This window comes from Esox lucius, chromosome 18 (assembly GCF_011004845.1).
Source record: "Esox lucius isolate fEsoLuc1 chromosome 18, fEsoLuc1.pri, whole genome shotgun sequence".
Classification (NCBI taxonomy): Eukaryota; Metazoa; Chordata; class Actinopteri; order Esociformes; family Esocidae; genus Esox; species Esox lucius.
In genome coordinates, this window is record NC_047586.1 from 20,639,022 (window position 1) to 20,658,184 (window position 19,163).

The following is a 19,163-nucleotide window of genomic DNA, read 5'->3' on the forward strand; positions in this document are numbered from 1 at the left end:
GCGCATGCATGCGAGAACTTTATTGGGGGAAAATGCTTTAATTGTACCCTGATTGGAGGGTTGCAATGAAAAACCAGTGACACTGTCAGATATCTGCATACAGTATTTTATAGAAGTGTTAGTTGATGAGACTTGATGAATACAATGTCTAAATGGGGTAACCTGACGTTTGTTCTTTTTGTCCTGAAATTACATTATTTTACAATATGCAAGCATTATTGAGCAGGTTTTGGCATTTAAATACTATAATGCCTTATTACTATAATGCTTGAACTGGCCTGCCTAGATGAAGAATAATATGGTCATTTAATTGTTGTGCCTGGTATACACTTAGTGCTATTGGGGAATGCAAACAGTACTCTTAAACAGAAAATATGATTTTAGAGCTACTGAATTTAATTTGTCCGTATTTCCATTTGGAAACACTTACCAATTACTTTAAAAAAAGAATGGTTTGTATAAAAACTACAAATACTATTTCCTTCTGACTGTACACAGAAGCAAATGCTATCCACAAGTTTATCTGATTCCGGAGAAGTCATATGTAAAAGCTCCTCAGTAACAGAAATGTGAAAAATGTTCATGGGCCTGAGAGGTTTGGAAAATAGTAAAAGGCAAATTCATATCTGGATGAAGTCCTTGCTGATGTAAGTGTTCCTCTAATCAACAACTGATCCATAATTGGGACACAGACTGTTTGAGAGGTTGAGGTATTGGCAAATTGTAATACACATTTTTCTTTTGTGATTTGCAGATAAGTCACTTTGATACATTTCAACATAGCCAATGCTTGCACTTTAAACAGGCAGCCAAATTTTGATCTCTTGCCCCCTGAGTGGTCTTTTGCCCAAGCGGATCATTACACATCAAAACGTTTTCAGATGAAATGGTCAAAAATCTATTAGTGATAGAAATCTTAATACTTCACAGATAATGCAAGTCTAAGGTGCTCTTTCATTGCACCAGGCTGACCTTCCATCTAGGCTTGAGCCTAGACTATGATCCTAGCTGAAGAGGACTACAAAGCAATGTAAACTGGCTTGCAGACAAATCCTGGTCTCATTTGAGTCTAGTGACTCCCAGTAACATTTTATGCACCAGCAAAGCTAAACTTAAATGACTACGGTTCAATCCCAATGTCCCCCCTACAACCTCACAGACGTCACCTGGTAAGTGATTGAGGCTGCAAGGGCTCTAATTGCTATAAATAGTAATGGGACAGCACTTTGCGACTTTGTTACTTTGACGACGTTGAAACACGTTGCACAATATTGTGGGTTTTGGATTTTTTATTTTACGTTATTTCTTTGCGGCCGAGGGACTAGACCGACTACCTGATTACTGTCTTGCAGGCTCTTCCCTTACCGAGTGGACAAGAGGTAATTGTCAATAACAATCTAAATTTGTCAATGTACTATTTTTGGCCAAAACCACATTGTTAAGCAAAAACTAAAATAGTTGAATATACTAGGTGTGTAACAAGGATGACATTCCTCTGATTTCATGTGTTTTTGCGCCATCTTAAATCCAGTTTACCGTTCTTTTATGAAGCGAGTTTGCCGGGATATTTATCTTGCATCCGGGCTCCCCCTGGTAACCCTCGTGTGTCACGTCATAACGCTATGAACTGTGGGCAATTCCGCAGAAAGGCGGACTTTTGAAAATGGTGCATAAAGGAGGCAAAATGTCTACGATGAGCCCTTGCGCACATGACTATTTGACAGTGGGGTAGCCTTAAGCCCTCTGATTTAGCTAGAACGCGAGTCAAAGCCCATGAGTGTGGACATTGGGATTGGGCCTAAGTTTGCTCACACGCTGACCCAAATTACATTCTGGTTCAAGGAACTGAATACTACTGAAATTGAAGCACTCTCTCACAGTTGCCTAGGAGGCTTTGCAAAAGTAAACTCTTCTGAATCTGTTGAGTCATGCTGGATGCCTAAAATAACATGACAAAATTGGAGAATAAAAAAATATATAAATAGAAAACAGGGGAGCCTGTCTAAACAGATCAAATGGGTAGTTATCAGTTAGAACTACTGAAAACCAAGCAGTACTGCAAACCTCCAATATCAGATTTGAAGAAAAAGTTAAATAAACAAATCCTTTAAAACAAAGTCATTCTAACAACCATCTTAAACATAAGCATCCAAGACCAGACAAACAATTCAGTCCAAGCCAAATCTTTATTCTGTACAGGAGGAAAACCTTTCAGGGAGGGGATATGAAAGGGGTGTAATGTCAAGCATTCTCCTGAGGAGGAACAGGGTTCTTAGGAGTTGGCGTTGGGGCCCTTCTTCTTGCCGAAGGTGGGCACAACGTTGACAAAGCGTCTATTGTACTGGATGCGACGCTTAGCACGACCAGTCTTCTTCTTCTTCTTCTCCTGTTTGTCAACCTGGAGTAAGAGACAGTGACTTTAATTAATCTGTAGAAAACCATTACGTTTAGAAGACAAAATGCTGTTTGAAACAAACCCTGACACAAACCCCAACCCGTCTGTGGATTTTAACTTCTTCTGGGCACACCTGATTCAACCTGTCTACTAATCCTCAAGCCCTTGATTAGTGAATCTGCTTGGCTAGTTCAGGGCTACAGCTAAGATGTGTTAGGTCTGGGGTTCCCCAAAAAAAGGTTTCAAAACCACCGATCGTTTCAGTAATATGATATTCCTTGATCCATATCGGTTACAGTCAGGTGTCAACATTCACCTTCTCCCTAGGTCACAGTCCCAGTCAGTCCAGCTGGCAAAAATAGTACTGGCGAAGACATGGTATCATTTATAAGTGTGTTGGGGTCATCCAGGGCCTACACAGCTCTGAATGCCATTGTATATCTAGCTATTCATGGGCTACATTATGCATTAAAGAGATGTATAATATAATTTAGAAATGTAAGTCATTACTTAATACGATTTAAACTGAATTGTATTAACTGCATCCATTTTTATAAGGAACGTAATGACCCACTTAGCTACACATTGAAAGAAAGACACAGACCCTTAAATATATTTGCATTCCAACAGAAATATACTGGCTACAGCAAGCTAGTCCTCTTAATTTAGAAAAGGTACCAAAATGCCCAATGTCAGGATGCCTTTCAACCTTGAGGGCTGGGGTAATTTGTTCGATGTGGTATGAAAATTCAAAACGTCTGTCAGTGAAAACTCATATGGAGCTGTAAAGCGCAGAACTCCAGCTCTGATATGTTTGGACCTTTACCGTACAGACACTTCCTCCAATTCAGGTACTTCTAAGTCAAACATGTTCACAAGTGGTAGAAGTTTTAAAAAAAATGTAGAAGTAGACAAAGGATCTGCTGACCTTGGGTGTCTGTCCCCTCACTTTACCGGCACGAGCCAGGGAGCCGTGGACCTTTCCTGGTAGAGATAGCAAAGAAAGTGATGACATTGTCAACATTAAGATATGGAACCAATGAGAATAGACATCCAGAAAACATCCTTGAGTAAACTGCTAACATACTCTACAGCACTAGGGCTGGCAAAATTAGCATACAGACAGAATGTCAACACTCTCACATCTGTAATCAATACTGAATCATCTCCTGAGAAGTATTAAGTTAAGGCTGCAAATATTCTGCCTTTTTCTCTTTGATTTGGTGCAATGCTATTGGACATCCATGTGACACCATTGCACCCAAAATTAACAGGCAAAACGACTAACACCTGGGGCCGTATTCACAAAACATTGGATCTTACCACTAGCAGGACTCCTAAACAGTTCCGAGCTAAGAGTTACTTCTTAAAACCTATTCACAAAGCTGCTAAAGAATGGGGAGATGTCTTAAGCAAAGAGAAAGGGCAGGGTTAACCCCTTTGCTATGGATGATGTTGTGTTATACAAACAAGCATACTTACTATGCCCACAGTGATTGGGTGATATGGGAGGGGTCTCTGTCAGTGAATTCATCATAGCAATACTGTAGAAGGATGTGTCATGTAGCCATATTGAAATAAAGTTATTCAAATAAAAATGTCAAGTGTCACTGATTAAACATGAAACCAGGAATGACATACTGAATTGTGAAGCTATGTTCAGCTAATTGTCAGACTCTTACATGTCTGGCAGCTCATAAAAGAAATGTGTGTTCATCTTTTGATGGTGCAAGAATTAGTGCAATTGTGTGTCCCATTTATAGCACCTACTACACCGAGTGGTCAAGCTATGTCCATGTGTTGGTGAACATCATGAGGAAATCAAATGATTTGTCGGACGATATGGGGTCTGGAGAGTGCATTTATTGGTCAATGTAATATTCTACTGAAAGATGAGAAGTAGTTTGTCTGCGCTGCTTAGCTACATTTTCAGCAGCAGCCCTTTTAGGATTGTTTGTGACTTGGTCTTAGTGACTTGACCACTCCTCACTTTTACAGATTTAGGAGCTGGTTTTAGCCCTAAAATGCTTTATTTTATTTATTTTTTTAGAACTGAAACCCCCCATTTTTAAGAGTTACTCCCAAATCAGCAAGTTAGGCTACGTTTAGCCGTAAGATGTTTTGTGAATATGGCCCCTGTATTGTCTATTTGGTGAACATAGCAAAAGAGGTAGTCGTCTGCAAATATCATGCATTTGAGTGGAATTTTAGTAACCTTGGTTTTGAGAAGTCATATTTGGAAATACTTCTCTTAACTGGAGCTTTATGTGAGTGGGTAAAGCAATGCATAGCGGCGACAATATTTTCAACAATCCAATACTCTCAAATCGGTGATAGGAAGGAGGCCTTCTAGTCAAATCAGGTTGTATGGAGATCATGCACAGGACGTGAACCAATGCGGCAAGCTGTACTTCATACACCATTTTGAGTACTGACCTCCCAGCAGTCTACCGGCCACCTCCAGGGTGCAGTGCTCGGAGATACCACAGTCCATCAGAGAGGAAGCATCCTCCAGTGGGGAGCCGCCCAGCAACAGCACCTGGTCCTCCACTAGGAGACCCTCCAGAGTCTGGACATGGACCTGAGACAACCCACAGTGGTTAAACATAGATGACAAAACACCTTTTGACTCTAGTCTGTACATCAGTGACAATATTGAGAGGAACTGATGTATCCTAGCCTCTCACCTTAAGATCTCTGACGGTCTCCTGGCCTGTCACCTCAAGGGTGTGAGTGTTCTGGGCACGCAAAAAGAGCTGCATCTTTATGCTGTGAACATGAAGAAATGGGAAATAAGTTTCCGGTATGAACACAGCAGGCAGGAAAATGGTGTGCCATAACTGGACCACATGTGACTTTTCTAAAAATCCAAATGACCGATCTAGAATTGAATTAAACACTATGACGGTCAAATCTAAGAGACCATTGTTTTTACCTTTGAACTCAATCGTTAACAAAAAAGCATGTGTGGACACAAACTACTACGTCAAAGTAACTGTGAAGACAGCGTAATGCTGGTTAGCAAATGTTGTTAAATAACTAGCTTTAGTGATTATTTGGCTAGCACTAACTTAATGCGAAGACAATTAAGTAAGTTAATATTACGTTTGCAAATCAGAAACCCGATAAACCAATGTTAGGCTTAATTATCCTACCACAACAACGTATCATTATTTAGTTAGCGTCAAGCACGCAGCCGGACAAGCTAACATAATGCTAACCAGTTAGCACATGGGACACGCGGTAACGGAAAAACTCCACAAAATGCCAGAAATAAGGCAACCCAACAAACACTTTTTCATCTTGATGAGTTAAGTTCTTATGACCAATGTTCCAATCTGATATATAATCTCTAAAGGGGTTAAAACGCAATATTGTACTATAATTTGCCCAGGCCTTACCTGGTTTGATGCTAGTTGTTCAACACTAGGCAAAAAAGGACTTTCGCTGCGTTGGCAGTGCGCATGTGTCAATGTGTGACGTAGTAGAGAAGCAGGGCACTGGCTCAAGTAAAACACTCCCCACCCAAAGCATAAAAAGCTTTTGACAGAAGCGTACGTAGATTTATTGAAGACTGTGACTAATTATTACGTTTTGTTTAATTGGGTGGGGTTGTCTATGGGGCATACGCATATAACTAAAACGTATGTCACACGAAGTACAAATAACACTATCGCAGCCTTCAATGTTTCAACTTCCGGCTAGATTGATTAGAGCAGGGGTGTCAAACCGGTTCCACGGAGGGCCGAGTGTCTGCAGGTTTTTGGTTTTTCCTATACATTGGTTCCTAGTTCATACCTACACAACCAAGTGAGGGTAGAAACTAACCAATCAGTGACCTAATTAACCAATCAAGTACAAGGAGAGAGCAAAAACCTGCAGACACTCGGCCCTCCGTGGAACCGGTTTGACACCTGTGGATTAGAGGAATAAGAATTTATTGCATTTGTAATGCACTTTTCATTATAAAGGAATAATCTCACAGTGGATAATAAAATAGAATAAAGAATAAGCTATATATATTTAGCATATACCAGACCCTACTTAACCTCTCCAAAACCAGGTTTAGTGCTGGCCAAATCCGAAATGTATCTCTCATTGAACTAGGTACACGGAGGAAGAGCATGCCAATTCCAATAAATCACGAATGGACTGCCATAAGTTAACCTTAATTATGCCTTGACGTTCATTGTATGAAGAGGGTTCATTCAGGAATAATAAAACAAGCAAGAAATACAATATCAATCTCTTTATTATGAAATTAGGTCAAAAATTAAAAAAAGAAACATTTCGCTTCTTGTCCCAGGAAACCAAAACTTTGAAATCTTTAAAATCTCGCATTTTAGGTGTAGAGGCTCAGGGAGGCGTGTCACTGGTACCACTACCTCCATACAAATCTATAACCTGTATCAAACAACTAGTTTCCCCAAGAGATTGAGGGACCAAACTAATCAGTCATCCAATAAAAAAAAAGAAAACAAAATTAACTTTGCCTTGTTTCAACTAAGCGGGAAATAAAATTATTTGGAAATTTGCACTGACACACATGCGTAAAGAACACAAAAAGCAGCCAGTCCATGAATGACTGAAAGTTGAGATGGTGATGACAGTGAATGTTTCAATCAAATGGAAAAAAAGGAAACAAATGACATCAAATAACAATCAAAGAACAGGGTCTAGCTGAGCTAAGCAACTGGGCTGAGTAGAAAGGATGCTTCTTCTGCGAATCCTCTCAGAAGGCTCTCTGGCCGTCTGAGACATCATGTGGGTGGAGGGGGGTAGTACTGGTTGTACTGCTGGGCGTACTGGTTGTACTGTCCCCATGAGTTCTGGCCCCAGTTGTTGTACTGCTGCTGGAGAAAGACAGGAACAGGGTTAGTTAGCATTCAACAACCAACCACATAAGTCACTTTGGCATGAAAACTTTATTAAAATGTATAGCATTACATTCGTCATCAATTCAGAGACGGGTGAAGAGTTACAATAACTGTTCGCCCTTTACTGTAGGACGTACCTGGTACCAGTTGTAGTTGTAGGCGGAGTTGTCTCCCTGCATCATGTGGCCTGAGATGGAGTGGTCTTCTGTCCGTTGTCTCTTTGACTCAGGCTCCTGGGAACTGTGGAGACAAAAACAAACAGGTTCATATGTAGAGAACCCAAAGAAGAAATTCAGGCTGGGCGCTTAAAACATTGTTTCAAAGCATACTACCGATCTGGTCATTGCAATAAAAGTCAAAGGTAGAAACCCAAAATGACAAAAAGTAGAGTAGCGTGTCAATTTCTGCAACAGTTAAGGGCATTGAATGACAGGGCCTATTTTTCTTAATAACGGCATCAAACAAATGTGCGCACATGCTGCGTGACAGCACGAGAGCAAACAGAAATGAACAAGCTGAAATCGTACCCATTCTCTGCTTTCCTCTTTGTCGACTCATGTTCTTTCTGAAGCTTCTGGTGTTCATCATAAGCAACCACCAATCTGTGAGGATGGGAAAAGGAACCATGGTTGAGACTGACCGCAGCTAAGCCTTAAATTCACTGTTTCACTGACTAATGGGGCCCTCTGTCAGTTGGTAGAGAAAGCAGCTTACAATGCCAGGGTTGTTGGTTTGATGGCCAGCATAAAAAGACGTAAAAAAACGGAAGTGGCTCTGGATAAGTGACTACAATGTAAATATTAAATCCTATAATTAACCATGTCATTAGAAATATACTAATTGTTTGAGGGTGTACTGACTTGTTGATGTCACTGCCAAAGTCCTCGAGGAACTCCACCTTGCGCTGAGAGAAGGTGAGGCGGGAATCCAAGGGCAGCGGGCTGTTAAGCGCACGGTCAAAACAGGCCAAGATGTCCGCCTCGTTCTGCTGCACGTCTCCGCTGTACTCTAGCTCCAGGAGGTTCAGATACAGCTTAGGACTCGTCTGGAGAGAAATTATTTTCATGATTAAACGTTTTTTCAAAGCACGTTTCATTCTAATTTCAACATCTCATGTTGATTTCAAAGGTCCTGAAGTGGTTCCATGACATCACCCAGCACGAAGAACCTACCTGGTCCTGGTCGATGGCTTCCAGGAGGACCTTGCGGGCCTTGGTTAGGCTCCTCTGCACCTTCAGCAGTTGCCGGGCCAGCTTAACGGCGTAGAAAGAGGTCTCGCTGGCGTTCTTCCCCGATGTCATTGCCTCCCTCAACAGGGCCTCCGCCTCCTCCAGGTTGCCGTGGCGACGCTCCAGACTCACCCGCCGCAGACGTACCATGGCCAGGGATGGTACCGCCTCCTCCAGAGACTTCAGGATCCCACGCGCCTCCTCAATACTCCCTGCGGCAAATTGACCACAAACTCAGTTCCACCTCTGGGTTGATTGAGTCTAAACGGGTTGGTAGACACTGGATACCAACATCTCATTCTTATTTGAACAGACTTTCGTAAATTACTGGTGAAAGCCTTATAAAATGACTTGCAAAGCTAGTCAAACAACTATATAAATGAACACATAATTTTGCTCAGTCGTTAGACACCATTAAGCATTGTGTTAAACTGACTAACGTATCTTATTAAGTTTACCTCCACCACAAAAAAATGTGTGAACTGTATTGCTTTTGCCACTGGCCGTTTCAACAGCTTATTAGCCAGTAATAGGCTTACTAGTATCTACTAACTTACTAGGAATAATCATAAGAATTTAGCAATTGCTAGCGAGACTGAAGACAACTGACTCATAAAGTGAAAAGACGAGAGAATCATGGAAACCCCTAATCGTATGCTGCCCACAGGGTTTTGATCTAGCCTATATTACCCCAAAAAGCATGCACGAATGCGTACTTCGAAAAGAGAAATACAGAAAGTTGCAATACTGTATAACCATAAACAGTTTTATTATAGGCTTACCCAGCTAAGGTTTGTCTATCCAGAACAAATCCTAATAATTAGTTTAAACTGTGTCGAGATTCATAACACGGGACCTATTGTTTGCAGGTCTGCTTCTCTAACCACTACGCTATTTAACAATCAGTAAGTCAGTCAGCAAAAGACTTTCGCTCTTCTACTCCAGCTCCGCTTACGCGGTCCGGCAAAAAAACAGGAAAGGCAGTCCGATTAATCAAGAACTAGAAACATCACTGACCCTGCTGCTCCTCAAAGGCAGCCCATAGCAGGTGGATGTTGGGCTTCTTGGGCAGGTGGACGGTGCAGGCCTTCTTGTACACATGTCGCACTCCCTCAATGCTGTAGCTCTCTAGATACTTTGCGTACTTCAGAGAGAAAGAGAAGGTTGGAGGAAAGGGGGGGTGGGGGAGGGGGGTGGACAGAAAAGGGAGGAGAGAGAAGACAAGAGGGAAGGGGGACAGCAACATTTTTAAACACCCGTTTCCGGTTCGCTCAACCAGTGAATTTCTTCATTGACAAGATCGTGTTTTTAGAAATGTTCTTTGTAAACCCATCAGCACCTTCATGGAACCAATAAGATAAGTTTCTGTAAGGTAGTGGGAGACGGAGAAGATGCAACGTAGTAGTTGGCAAATGCTGGAGTCAAATCTTGTGTGGCAAAGCTGGCCATCCCCTAATACAACAGATACAGTGATTAACAGATCAACGTCACACGCAAAGAAGAGATGTTCAGGGCGATTTACTGTTGTCAGGAAGTGATGAAATCGTTGATGGGGAAAGTGCGGGGGGTGTCAGTATTTTTTTCCTCTTTCTTTTTAGGGGCACGGGCGCGAACATCAGAGGTTAGAGGTTGGTTTACCTTTGTCCAGAATTCCTCGTAGAGAGCACAGGCGATGAGGCAACGTTCGAACAGAACAACCACGCGTTCAGGAGTGCCATTCTCAATCTCAAAGTCCAGATATTCCTTCCAGTTGCTTAGCTGGGTCTTCTCCAGGGCTTTGACGTGGAAGTAGGGCCGCTTTATCTAGAGGAGGAGAAAGAAATACAGCAATCAAAAAACAAACGCAACATTATTAAATCAGTCGTTTAAGAGTAACGTTATAAACACAAGGGGAAAATTGAGATGGATAGTTCACCCCAAAATCAACATAGCCTTATTTTCATACCTCGTGTTCCATCTATTGTGCAGACATCTGTAGGGCTCAATCCCAAATGAATGAGAAAGAGTGGCACCATCCAATTCCTTCTCGACCCAGCTTGACAAAAGCCCACTTTAGAGGTATGAAAACTTTGAGGTGAACTATTCCTTTTAGCAATATTAAATATAATTGGATGATATTCAGATAAGACTGATGTCAGCACTCACCCCCTCCTCGAAGGTCCAACGTTTGCTGACCTCCTGCTCGTTTTGGTTAAACAGCTCCTGGCGTGACTCGATCACTCTGTGGCGCATGTTCTCGATCTCCGTCACCCTCTACACAGGACAAAAGACAGGCAACGTTAACATCTTCACGTCGCTTTAAAGCGATCTCGTAACATTCTCATTCTCCACTGATTTGCAAACGCTGCATTGTCCAGCTGCCAAGGTTATTTACATCACCATGAGGCCGAGAGAGAGCCAGAGACAAGCAGGGGGGGGCCTGCTGGAGGTTCGACCTGGGGCAAGGCAGGGCATGTACCGTATACACCCTGCCCTGTAGGCCAGCCATGGTGCTGGGGACTGGAGAGGACGAGGGGTCACTCGACTACGCCAGCCGGCCCACCGTCCGTCCATTCCTGACCCGCTTTAAGCCCGAATCCCTGACTGGACGATGCCACCATGAATCCCACACGTACACATTGGCCTGGCTGCTGATGGAAAGACACCTCTTCAAACCTGCACAGATGGGTTTCTGTCCATGGATGATGAAGAGACGAGGGCCTCCTTCCTAACCCCTGGCATATCAACACCCACCCTGGAAGAGTGGAGGCAGAGTCGTACCTTTGCAGGATCTGGGAGGTCCTCAGTGCCGGCTGGGAGATCCTCAGGCTCAACTGGCGGCGTTTCCTCTCCCTCTCCGTCCTCACTGACTGGGGCTATATTGGCTTTAGCAAGCTCCACCCTCAGCTGGACAAACTCCTCCTCTGACAGGAAGTGTTTAGGGTTGTTGCTTTGCACATGCTCTTTGAATCTGCAGAGAAATTCAGTCCATTACTAGTGCTACCAATACTAGTGTGTTTGACAGGGTTATAAACTTAGTGTTCAGTCTTCCCTAAGACATTGATCATAATCCTCATCAATTGAGAATAAGCAGATCTCATACCTCTGGAGGTGCTGTGAGTAGAGCTGAGTGGGGATGCCCAAGATGCGGTCGTAGATGGCCGTGACATTGGCCAGTTTCCCTTGCTCCGTCTCCCAATTGATGTAGGTCTCCCAAAGCCGGTCAGAGCGGAAGTCTGTCCCGGCCGCCAGAACAGCATGCTCATATGCACTGCAGGACAGAACACACAAATACACAATTAGCAATGTGGGATGACCTGGCAAATCAGTTATGCCAACATCTGTTGTGTGACATAAATGTTGTCCACAACAGATTCACCTTGCAATCTGCAGAGGCAGTCAGCATTTTGAGGCATGTCTTGCCTTGTTTTAAAAGTAACCTAGCCAAAATACAACCATGGAAAGGTTGAGGAAACTATATTGTAAACACGTCATTAGACAGCACATTATTTTATAATTTAATGATTTTGAAAAAATATCACTGTCCAGCAGCCACATTTCTAGCCCTTAGTCAAACGGAATGTTGCATCTTTAATCTACCTTACAACACTTGACACCTTTCCCAGCACATATTGGAAGAGTCAAAACAGTTTACTACCATTAAAGAACTGTTGTTCTAATGGGAACATAAGTGCATCAACAATTTAAACTAAGCATTGATATTTTGCAGTCACTTCACTGCTAAACTGATTTCAATGTAGGCTAAAATCCCAGGAGCGTGGAGATCTTACGCTCTAATGCGGGACGTAGTCTCTGGGTCTTCAGGGTCAGCGTTTTCCTTGATGAAGGACAGATAGTGGAGCCACAGGTCCACACTGAGGGGGATGGCCTGCACACCCCGCCGGTACACCTTGGGACAGGAGACAGAATGAAATTGGGGAATGAGATAAAAACAGTGGAATGCCAGTGACAGAGACCCAACGGGACAGACAAAGCTTATGTCCCTTAACCATTTTCAGTCCTTTGAAGACAGGACCGGCATAGTAGTTACACCAACATCTAAAGCTAAGAGGCGGTGTGTGGACGACGAGCTCCTTCCAGACATACCTCCTCTGCCACCTGTGCGTTGCCGTGCTTCTTCTCGATGTCGGCATACTTCTTCCAGTAGCCGTAGCAGTAAGGGTAGCGCAGGAAAAATGCATCAAATGCCGCCCTCACAGCGCCAAGATGATTCTGGGGGAGGCAGGGTAACATTTATTACTTGCCTCCTAACAACATTATTAGAATAATCAAGTCCAGCCGTCTAAGAATATATCTTTGACTAGGTTTGGTTTCATTGAGATTTTAAATATTGTTTTACAACACAGCTCAATTTGACAGTAGATAACTAGTGAAAGCAGATACAGTAGTGCCAACATACAACTCCCAAGACATCTCCATGCTCACCTCTTGCTCCACATACTGCAGAAGGTAGACCCAGCCATTAAAGTCTTCTGGGTTCTCTTCACATCCTTTAGCCAGCTTCTCGAACTCGGCAGGTAAGAGAGGCTCTGTAGGCTCTGGAGGGACAGGGGGTTCCTCAACAGGTTCCCCCTGTTCAGTCTTAAATTCTTCCAGCTCCATGTTCGTTGGACTACCATCTTCTGTAACCATTGGTGGCTGGGCTGGCTCTTGTTCCAGTTGCTGTTCAATAGCCGTAGACATCTGCTGGCCGTGAATCAGAGACTCTGCCGTGTTCTTCTGTCCATCCTGGCTCTCTTCTGACGACTCCTCCATCTGATTCTGTTGTTCTACCTGCGGAGAACGGGACTGCTCATCGGAACCATCCTGCTCCTGGTGCACTGCCTGGAATAGCTCTGCACTTGCTAGCTGGAAGTGCTGCACCGCCTGTTCAACTGACCCTAGATCAGACTGTTGGTCCCGCTGCAGTACCCCTGGTGATGACTGATCTGACTCTGAGTTTGAATTTGAGTCATGAATAACCGTTGTGAGGTTATCAGGAGGAACCTGGACCAATGGGAAATAAATTAACACCAAATGCCACTAAAAAATAGGCAAAGGCCTAATATTTTGAATGGCCCCAGTATTGAAAGGGATCACGGCGATTACGCATAGTAGCAGCCAGTGTTAACTTTGGATTGATAACCAAGGACTAAGATAGCAGCTAAAGGTGGGCCCATCACTAAGAAATACCTGCAGGATACAAAGTAACATTGTCTATGCTGTACAGAATGACAATAGGAACCTTTAGATTGGTCATTACAACAACATGAACGCCTTCCCAATGCTGGAAGGTAAAATATGCGCGCACACACCTGGTCCATGGTCCATTCAGCAGCATGTGTTAGAACAGGAAGGTCAGGCAGGAAGCCATCTCCATTGCCTTCCATTGCAGGAGATCCCCCACTCACAGGGCTGTCCGTGTCCAACATCCCTGTCATGGGCTGTTCTGAGAGGTGCAGGTCTGAGGCGAGGAACATACATGGCTCAGAGACTGCGTGTCAATATCATCAACATTATGATCAATATCAAGTATGGACATGACTGATTAGCTAGTTACAGGAAACTGAAGTGGAATGAAACTTTGATCAAGACAATGTTGACAAAGTGCTAAAGGTTATATTGACATTGCTTGGAGATTTGGTAGAGAAATCCATAACCTAGTAATGGTGTACCATCATTTTCAACAGCAGTTGACCATCCCAAAATTCTAGGTCTGAGTGATGTCCACACATTCAGATATTACACGTCGAGTACGAGATTTGGCCTTTTTATTTAATGTATCTCTCGACATTGGTGTTCCAGTAATTTGAACCATTCACGTCCTTTATAACTGGGCCTGGCCCGAAAAAATTAAACATTGATCGCAGTTGCTCCCAGTCACACTAACCTGGGAGTTGTAAAAGCATGCGTACCAACTTCCTTGATTTACGCAAGCTAGCTTACGTGCTAGTAAGTTCATTATAGGCGCATGCGGGTTAACTAGTCAATGAACAACTTACTTATTAGGTAGTTAATACTTAACTATTGGGATCGTCCATCAATCAATCACGACAATAACTGTTGCGTAAAGTTGTGGCTTACTATCGAACTAGCTGCAGTGCTGCAGCAAGTCGGAAATGTGCTAGCTAACTACGCCGGCTAATGTTAACCATATTAAATCGAAGTGGCCATCTACTGTACCCATTCAGTATATACTCAAAAATAATACGTTCGTTGTTAAGGCTTTGAGTTACTATGTGTAATTGTAATCATTGGTAAAGTCGACAGTTCTATTTTAATCCAATAATTGGCTGAGTCTCAACAGCCTAGCTATTTACGACGACAGCTCTAGCAACCTTGCCTCGCGTTGGGCCTGCTACCTCGCGCTTGCTAAACTGGTCCACCATCTTCAGTTCACATTATTATTGCAAACCGAGGGTTAAGAAGTTCGCGATAAATATTTAGTTATTTATTTTTTAAATAAAGAGTTTAAGACAACTTACCAGTATGTTCCATGAAATTTTCTTCTAACAAATGTGTATTTCCGTTAGTTTAAACGTTGGTAACTAAAATGTAGCCGCGTTTCTACGCATTCTCCAGCAGCTTCGGAAGGGCAGACATAAGATGCGCATGCGTTGTGTTTTAGAAGGGGCGGGTCCACTAAGTATAGAAAAAAATAGTTCTGTTGTGTCTGCCCCTGGTGTATCGGTCTATGGCTCTTCATGTCCTTTGAGATAAGATAGTAGAAGTCAAACAATTTTGCTTTACCGGTCTATATCAATAAATGGGTTTTGTGGTATGGTATCGTTTGTATCGCAAACCAGTGGCCAAGAAAGTCTTAAACATGTTTTACATTTTAGTTTTACTCTTTTAGAACGATCTGCGATGCAAACGATGCCCATGCTAGAACTGTCTGCCTAGTGCAGCCAATGTCCTGCTAAAAAACGCGGCCTATATACCATAGGATATATATCCAGATGGATCCAGTATGCTTGGACTGGACAATTCTAGGTTTAAAGCTGAGTTAGCCAGAAACAAATTGCAGTAAACTTTAATCCGGTGTAAAACACGCCTGCAGCGTGAGCCCGGGCCAGATAATAGAGCTCTCTCATAGCAACCGAGAATCAGGCCAGCTATGTTCCCAAAAGTGGTAACAACGTACATGATACAGTATATCTGGCTACTTTCTAATAAATCTAACTGCAGCTAGATATATAGGCTATAGTCACTGATTTATGTGAAAGGTGAGCATTTTCTTTTATAGCCTACTGATAAATATGATAGTACAATATTCCTACTAGTCATTAGCTTTGGTGACAGTATTTCTATGTTATCATACGTTTATTCAGACAAAACTTTTGACCAAGTCAAACCTTTTGCACCCATTCCCATGTTAATATCTAGTGTTGCTTGTCATCCAATATGTTGGCTAGATAGAAATCCAGTATGTAATTGTATACTGTCTGGACACCTGAATGATAGAGGTAGACTTAGTAAATAAATCCAACTCTCACTGCAAATCAGGCTATTTCAAGAATGAAACCCTACTCTCATTCCTAGTATATTAATTCCCGATGATTTCCTTAACAGGTAACTTGGCTTCTCAACTCCATGATGTATAGGCCTAAATCTCAGTGGATTTGGGGTGATATATGAGGAAACAGGAAACTTTGGTTGTATTTTACAACATTTTTGGATGGATTTCAGTATGGATCGGAATGCATGAATTTTAACAAAGGCCTTCTTTTAAAGAACAAACATAGCTATAGATAAGGATTTAAGTATCAACTGACAGCAACTCAATCTAATCAAAGGTTCAGTCTGACCAACCTTAGATATCCAGCGCATACATTTCACATCAATAGTTCTGTCTATTTGTAGCCTGTGTTATGGCTGGGCTTACTCAGTAGTTGCATGGCGTTAGTATATTAGTGCTTTTGTTGCAGTATTAATGGTGCCATTTGTAAAACAATTTTCCAGGTGGATGTTTTTTTGTAAGTCTGGACATTGCAAATACTTCTCTCAACACATGGTACTGTACTGTTGGTCGTCACTAGCCTCTAGTAACAAAGTCATGGACCCCACCTATTTCTACGTTTGTTTTTATCTAAAACCTAACTCTAACATTAACCTATACTGTTACCAATCACACCTAACCCTAACCTCAAATAGTATCTGAAAGGAAAAAAATTTTACGTTGTGGCTGTGTAATACGAACTTTGGGCTTCAAAATCATTATATTCTTAGGAGCATTATTTGAATTCACTCACATCCAGTGAATAATTTCGACGTCATAGTGAGCCGCCTTATCACTGAAAGTGACGCGAGGTCCTAGATTTGTAGGCTAAAACACTGAACCAGATATTCACAACAAATGTAAAAACATAAGCTAGAGCTTTTCCTAAATAATATATACTATAACTAACCAATTTAGTGTCGACACCGAAAACGTGGAGCCACAATGAGAGCCCAAATGGCGTCCATTTCAACTATCATACGATCGGTTTGCTGTTGAGTCAGTCGGTGCGCGCATGCCAAATGGCGTAGTGCATGAGCAATCGAGAGGAAGTGGCGGGTGATCTGGGTCCGCACCTTTTCCGGTAACAGCACCGCCACCGAAGCTAGTGACGACCCTGTGACTGAACGGCTGTAGAGAGAGGGAGAGGCAAGAGCGGGGAGAATCAACCTGGGGACCAGGGGGTTGCCGCAGTTGCTGGTAGGCTGCCTAATAAATTTTTCAACGCCTCACAGTTTTTGTAAGTGTTTAATATTAAGCGCTATTTTCAGCCTAGAACAGTGTGCTTTAGACTGAAGGGTAGCCGATTAAAGTTGTGCTCTGTCTGACACCCCTCCCTTTTCTGAACCGTTCTTGTGTTACAGGGAGAGAGTAGAGAGAGGAAGAGCTGAAAGTCGGATGAATGAATGAATCATTGACCCTTTGAACATTCTAGACCTGGATGTCCGACCGGAGGTGATCTTATTTGTCTCCGGTACAATGAACTCCCGAATAAAATCGTTTTTTTGAATCTGGCAAATGGAATAAGGGCAAGTGGACAACCGGCAGACAAGGAGGAAGTCGGAACTAGCACGGGCTTTTGAAAGGGCCTAATTTAATTAGTCTATATTTAATATTCCTTACCGCTTTATAGAAAACGCTAAGGTACGCACCGGGAAAAGAAATTGGAATTTAAAGGATATCATTGCGCTAAACGTAGAATAGACCCTACGTTTTAAATCGGAGTGTTGTGGATTTGATTCATATTCCCCACCCTCTTCCGTTCACCTAGACGTCCCATTGTCAAACATTTCAATTTGCCTTTGCATCCCCCTCTGAGAGTGGTATTTTTTCCATTGTTTGGTCGCGATTCTGGCCACAAGTGTATCTGGAAAAAACTTTTGTAACTGCCTCCGTCTTAATTTTTTATATATAGTTGTGTCAACCTACAACTGATCGACTGTCACGTGGACCTGTGCTGTCAGGCAACCTGCCACAGCAGTAGAAACGAAAACCTGAAACTTTATTTTTATACAAAACATTTCTGCTCTATTCGAAATCAAAGGGAAGATACTTTATTTTTTTTTCACCACTCTTCTAAGGAAGTAGATATTTATGCCCAGCCTACAAAATGGGGAAAATGCTTTCAAAGATCTTTGGCAACAAGGAGATGAGGATATTGATGCTTGGACTTGATGCTGCTGGCAAGACCACCATCCTCTACAAACTGAAGCTAGGCCAGTCGGTCACAACAATCCCCACAGTGGGTTTCAATGTGGAGACGGTCACCTACAAAAACGTGAAGTTTAATGTTTGGGATGTCGGGGGCCAGGACAAGATCAGGCCCCTGTGGAGGCATTACTACACCGGCACCCAGGGACTCATCTTCGTGGTAGACTGCGCAGATAGGGATCGGATCGACGAGGCCCGCCAGGAGCTCCACCGGATCATCAACGACCGGGAGATGAGAGACGCCATCATCCTGATCTTCGCCAATAAGCAGGACCTGCCGGACGCCATGAAGCCACACGAGATCCAGGAGAAGCTGGGCCTGACCCGGATCAGAGATAGGAATTGGTACGTTCAGCCGTCCTGCGCTACCACCGGAGATGGACTATACGAGGGCCTGACCTGGCTCACCTCAAATTACAAGTCTTAATGTTCAGGACTTCTTATGCTCATCCTGGACTGTTCACTTTCAGTAACAAGCAAAAAAAAAAAAAGTGAAATGAACAAGAGATGGTGGGGGGAAAAAATGACAAGCTGAGAGAGTAAATGATTAACATGACCTCTCAGATGATTAATGTATACAAATGAGAAGTTTAATTATACTCCCCTCCTTGCTTTTGATAATGATAATGACTTCCCTATAACCCATATTTTCTTTATAAACAAAAATACTATTGTTTTGGCTTGCTTTTTTTTGTTTGCTGTCTCTTCTCATTCTAAAAACTCAATAGGCTACAACTTCACATAGTATTGTCAGATCTCTGATAGATGCAGAATATTTTTTCCTCTTATTACATTTTTTTTCGGGGTGGCAATTTTCAGGGTTAGGGAGTGCTATTTTTAGTCTCTCTGTTATAGATATATTAGGAAGCCTTCTTCTATTCATTTTTCATACAGTATTCTCATGACCCAACTTCCACGCAAAGAATGGGAAAGGCCAATGCCTCCTTTTGAGAATGTTGCCTGTTCATATCATC

The 19,163-nt window shown here is 42.6% G+C and overlaps 3 protein-coding genes across 6 annotated transcripts; 1 reads left to right on the plus strand and 2 right to left on the minus strand.

Moving 5' to 3' along the window:
• Positions 1 to 2,169: 2,169 nt before the first annotated feature.
• On the minus strand, positions 2,170 to 6,103 carry faua (FAU ubiquitin like and ribosomal protein S30 fusion a). Its single transcript, NM_001304140.1, is given in 5 exon segments — positions 2,170 to 2,398; positions 3,324 to 3,379; positions 4,832 to 4,976; positions 5,083 to 5,164; positions 5,797 to 6,103. Coding segments are annotated over 4 exon segments (402 nt in total). The 5' UTR covers positions 5,158 to 5,164; positions 5,797 to 6,103; the 3' UTR covers positions 2,170 to 2,272.
• Positions 6,104 to 6,629: 526 nt separating this feature from the next.
• Positions 6,630 to 15,095, minus strand: prpf39 (PRP39 pre-mRNA processing factor 39 homolog (yeast)). Of its 3 annotated transcripts, none has more exons than XM_010882243.4 (15): positions 14,966 to 15,095; positions 13,796 to 13,944; positions 12,927 to 13,274; positions 12,588 to 12,713; positions 12,272 to 12,390; positions 11,584 to 11,751; positions 11,262 to 11,451; positions 10,647 to 10,754; positions 10,140 to 10,304; positions 9,519 to 9,645; positions 8,445 to 8,713; positions 8,133 to 8,317; positions 7,800 to 7,874; positions 7,410 to 7,512; positions 6,630 to 7,248 (listed from the first exon to the last, which is right to left on the minus strand). In XM_010882243.4, the coding sequence occupies exons 1-15, from the start codon at positions 14,976 to 14,978 to the stop codon at positions 7,156 to 7,158; spliced, it is 2,238 nt and encodes a 745-aa protein (XP_010880545.1). In that variant the 5' UTR covers positions 14,979 to 15,095; the 3' UTR covers positions 6,630 to 7,155. The 3 variants fall into 3 exon arrangements, with proteins under 3 accessions (XP_010880545.1, XP_019911798.1, XP_010880544.1); XM_020056239.3 differs by having other exon boundaries at positions 6,630 to 7,245; positions 12,927 to 13,487; XM_010882242.5 differs by having other exon boundaries at positions 12,927 to 13,487.
• Positions 15,096 to 16,929: 1,834 nt separating this feature from the next.
• Positions 16,930 to 18,864, plus strand: arf6a (ADP-ribosylation factor 6a). 2 transcript variants are annotated; one of them, XM_010882241.4, is made up of 2 exons: positions 16,930 to 17,218; positions 17,343 to 18,864. In XM_010882241.4, the coding sequence occupies exon 2, from the start codon at positions 18,089 to 18,091 to the stop codon at positions 18,614 to 18,616; it is 528 nt and encodes a 175-aa protein (XP_010880543.1). In that variant the 5' UTR covers positions 16,930 to 17,218; positions 17,343 to 18,088; the 3' UTR covers positions 18,617 to 18,864. The 2 variants fall into 2 exon arrangements, with proteins under 2 accessions (XP_010880543.1, XP_010880542.1); XM_010882240.4 differs by having other exon boundaries at positions 16,930 to 17,178.
• Positions 18,865 to 19,163: the final 299 nt, after the last annotated feature.

Coding starts and splice junctions, on each gene's coding strand:
- prpf39 (XM_010882242.5), bottom strand. Junction 11,452..11,583: donor TACTCACAGCACCTCCAGAG/GTATGAGATCTG, acceptor ATTTCTCTGCAG/ATTCAAAGAGCATGTGCAAA. Junction 8,318..8,444: donor AAGCCATCGACCAGGACCAG/GTAGGTTCTTCG, acceptor ATTTCTCTCCAG/ACGAGTCCTAAGCTGTATCT.
- arf6a (XM_010882241.4), top strand. CDS start 18,089: ATGGGGAAAATGCTTTCAAAGATCTTTGGCAACAAGGAGATGAGGATA.